Below are 3723 nucleotides of genomic sequence, written 5' to 3' on the forward strand. Positions count from 1 at the left end.
CCGCTCTCGAACTGTGACTGAAAACCTCAATTTTTTCCTTCAGCTCGTGCCGACATCTACCTCCTCGACGGTCCGTTCTTCTCTCCCCCTCTCTTCTCTCCTCTTAAGCTGAACTGTTCGCTTTTTCTTCTTTTTAGACCCTCTCTGTGCCGTCGATAACCACGTCGCTGCTCGTAAGTCGTCGTCGAGATCCCTCATCGAAAGACTCGAGCTGACCTTCCTCTCGTTCGACAGACCTCTTCGCCAAAGTCCTCGGTCCCAACGGTCTCCTCAAAGGAAAGGCACGAGTCCTCTGCACCAACTCCGTCGCCTTCCTCTCCCACACCGACAACCTTCTCATGCTTCGAGGTGGAGAGATCGTCGAGCAGTCGACGTACGACAAGGTGAGCGTCGACATCTCCTTTTCTGCGTCTTCGTCAATACTGATTGCCTTCTTCCCCTCGTTCCCCCAGGTCATGGAAACTCGAGACTCTCCTCTCTTCTCCCTCATCAACGGACTCGGAAAGCAGACCGACTCGTCGCCTGGAACGCCTGGAGATCGATCGGACGACGCGACTACCGCCGTCGAAGACCTTACCGACGAGCTCGACAAGCTTGGGGAGAAGACTGATCGATCTCGACGGTCTTCGACTTCTTCTTCTCGACGTGCAGTCCTCCTGTGAGTTTTCCAGAAGAGTTGGGTGCGCTCGTAGGTCGGGGCTGAGCTCACCGTTCGTTCCTTTCCTTTCTCCTCGATCAGGTCTCCCGAACAGTGCAAGGCAAAGGCTCTCAAGGATCTGCGAGACTCGGCTCGACCCAAGGAGACTATGGAGCGAGGCCAAGTCAAGACGCGTGTCTACAAAGAGTACATCTCGGCTGCGAGCGTTTGGGGCGTCGCTCTTTTCCTCTTCGCCACCTTCGCCGCGCAAGGCTTCTCAATTGGAGGGAATCTGTGAGTCTATCTTCTCCAAGACTCGTGAAACTTGAACTTGAAGCTAATTTGACCTCCATTTTCAGTGTCCTTCGAGCCTGGGGAGAGCATAATCTCGAGGAAAACAAAACTGGTTCGATCTTGTGCCTTTCCGCGTCCTGTCGCTTCACCTCCTCGCTGATTCTTCTCCCTGTGTTCGCCCACCAGCCTCGATCGGACTCTTCCTCTTCTTCTATGGACTCACGGGACTCTCATCGTCTCTTCTCAGCATGGTTGCTTCGCTCTTGCTCTGGACGTACATGGCGATTGTTGGTACCGTCTCGATCTTTCCTCCTCTCCTTTGAACCTTCGCTGACCCTTTTCATTTCTGCGCAGAGATGCTCCCGCAAACTCCACGACTCTTCTTTCAAGGCACTTATGAGGTCGCCTCTGAGTTACTTCGAGTCGACGCCTCAAGGACGGTGAGCCTTTTCTTCTCTTCCCCTCGCCTTTGATCTTCGACGCGTTCCGGACTCTCACTCTGGAGCTTTTTCTCTCAGGATCCTCAACTTGTTCTCTCGTGATATCCATGTCGTGGATGAGGTTCGTATCTGAACGTTTTCTGTTCTCGTTCGAACGGACTCAGTCCCTCCCAACGCTGACCGCGTCCCCTTCGTCTCTCAGGTCCTCATAGGGGTGTTCAACGACGTGTTCAGATGTTTCGCCGTCGTAGGAGGTGTAATGGTCGTTGTCGGATACGGAGCTCCTGCTGTTCTGGTTGGAGTCATCCCCGTTGGACTGATCTACCAAGTTATTATGAAGTCGGTCCCTTCGCGTCCTCCCTTTCTCGACAGCGTCATTTGCTGACGTTTTTCGTTCTTTCAGATACTATCTCGCTACCTCGAGAGAGCTGAAGAGACTCGATGCCACCTCTCGAGCTCCCATCTTTAGGTTCGTTTGCGCTGTTTTCGTCTCGCTCAACTTCGTCTGACGCCTCCGCTCCTCTTCTTTTTTAGTTGGTTCGGAGAGACTTTGAAGTGAGTCATTGGAATCCGTACTCGCTAGCCTCCCGACTCATCTCATCTCTCGTTTTCCAGTGGTCTGTCGGTGATTCGAGCCTTCGGACAACAAGTTCGTCCGTTTCAAACCTCTTACGACTCAGTTCGACGCCACGCTCACTGCTGCTCTTCCTCTTTCCCTCCAGGATCGATTCCTCACCAACAACGAAGCGCGGCTCGACCGATCCAACACCTGCTACCTTCCAGGGGTCTCGGTGAATCGATGGCTCGCTGTTCGTCTCGAGTTCCTCGGTTCGTCCTCCTCAACTTCTCTCCTTCTCTATCCCTGAAAACTTCACTGATCTCACCATCTCTTCCTCGATTCCAACAGGATCTCTCCTCATGTTCTCTGCTGCTCTTGCTTCGGTATTCGCTCTAGTCGCATCGCGAAACGTGGACGCAGGGCTCGTCGGGTAAGTCCTTCTTCCTGCTTCGTCTTTCTTCACTTTCCGCTTCTTTCTCTGACGCTTTTTTGATTGCTGTCTCTCAGATTGATTCTCTCGTACGCTCTTTCTGTACCCAACACGCTCAACTGGCTAGTACGATCCGCTTCCGAAGTCGAGAACAACATCGTCTCCGTCGAACGGCTAGTGGCGACTCGATCGCTGACTCCCGAGGCTCCCGATCAGATCGAGGAGACCAAGCCCTCTTCCTCCTGGCCTGAAGAAGTGAGTCTCACATCTGTACTACCCACCTCCCTTCCTACCGATCTGACTCTTTGTTGTTTCCGGCTCGTCGTCGCAGGGAGCCATCGAGTTCCGTGACTACTCAACTCGATACAGGGAGGACCTCGAACCTTGCATCAAGGGAATATCGCTCAAGATCGAGCCGGGAGAGAAGATTGGAGTATGTGGTCGAACTGGTGCGTACTTTCTCCTGGACCTTTTGACGCGTCGTCTGGAGCTGACCTTTTTCTTCCCCCCCTTTCCAGGAGCTGGAAAGTCCTCTCTCACCCTCGCTCTCTTCAGGATCATCGAAGCGACTGGAGGAAGCATCTGGATCGACGGAGTGGACATCTCTACCATCGGACTTCACGATTTGAGGAGCAAGATCAGCATCATTCCTCGTACGTCTCTCGTTTCTTCCTTTCCTTTTCGTCGTCTCCGCATCTTAACTGACTTCGCGGTCCCTTTTCACTTCCGCTCTTTCAGAGGACCCTCAGGCTCGTCCTTTCGCTTCAGACCTCTCCCTCGCTTCGTCGACTGACTTTTTCTCCTCTTCTTTAACAGCTCTTTGAGGGAACTCTTCGAGAGAACGTCGACCCCATCGGCGCCTACTCTGACGTCCTCATCTGGGAAGCTCTCGAGCACGCTCATCTCAAGTCAGTTCCCTCATCTTCAACCTTCGAGAACGATGCTGACTCTCGATCCGCTCTCTTTCTTCAGGCCCTACGTCGAGAAGATGGAAGGCAAGCTCGACGGAGCCGTCTCGGAGGGAGGTCAGAACCTCTCCTCGGGTCAGCGACAGCTCATCTGCTTCGCTCGAGCGTTGCTGAGGAAGTCGAGGATCCTTGTGCTTGACGAGGCTACATCCGCTGTTCGTCCTTTCTTTTTCCTCTGCACTTCAGAAGCACACTGACTGACCCTTCTTTCCCTTTCCCAGATCGATCTCGAAACCGACGCGGCGGTTCGTTCTTCTGCTCGTCTCCTCCTCCTCCTCCTCCTCTCCCCCTGCTGACCCACCCGCCCCTTCCTCTCGCTCTCACAGGTCCAGGAAATCCTTCGAGGACCCGACTTTGCCAGCATCACCACCATCACCATCGCTCATCGTCTCGAC

The 3723-nt window shown here is 53.8% G+C and overlaps 1 protein-coding gene across 1 annotated transcript; it reads left to right on the plus strand.

The window, feature by feature from the left end:
- Positions 1-45: 45 nt before the first annotated feature.
- Positions 46-3715, plus strand: BDY24DRAFT_419499 (uncharacterized protein; the record flags this gene model as incomplete). Its single annotated transcript, XM_076643995.1, has 23 exons — positions 46-70; positions 138-173; positions 235-383; positions 453-658; positions 740-931; positions 997-1043; positions 1118-1218; positions 1286-1371; positions 1450-1492; positions 1574-1710; positions 1775-1840; positions 1906-1926; positions 1987-2020; positions 2094-2199; positions 2279-2360; positions 2438-2615; positions 2692-2809; positions 2879-3024; positions 3099-3113; positions 3177-3268; positions 3333-3483; positions 3550-3573; positions 3655-3715. Coding segments are annotated over 23 exons (2116 nt in total), but the record flags the coding sequence as incomplete, so codon positions are not given.
- Between the last annotated feature and the right edge of the window lie 8 nt (positions 3716-3723).

Source organism: Mrakia frigida, assembly GCF_051309035.1.
Source record: "Mrakia frigida strain ATCC 22029 unplaced genomic scaffold BDY24scaffold_87, whole genome shotgun sequence".
Lineage (NCBI taxonomy): Eukaryota > Fungi > Basidiomycota > Tremellomycetes > Cystofilobasidiales > Mrakiaceae > Mrakia > Mrakia frigida.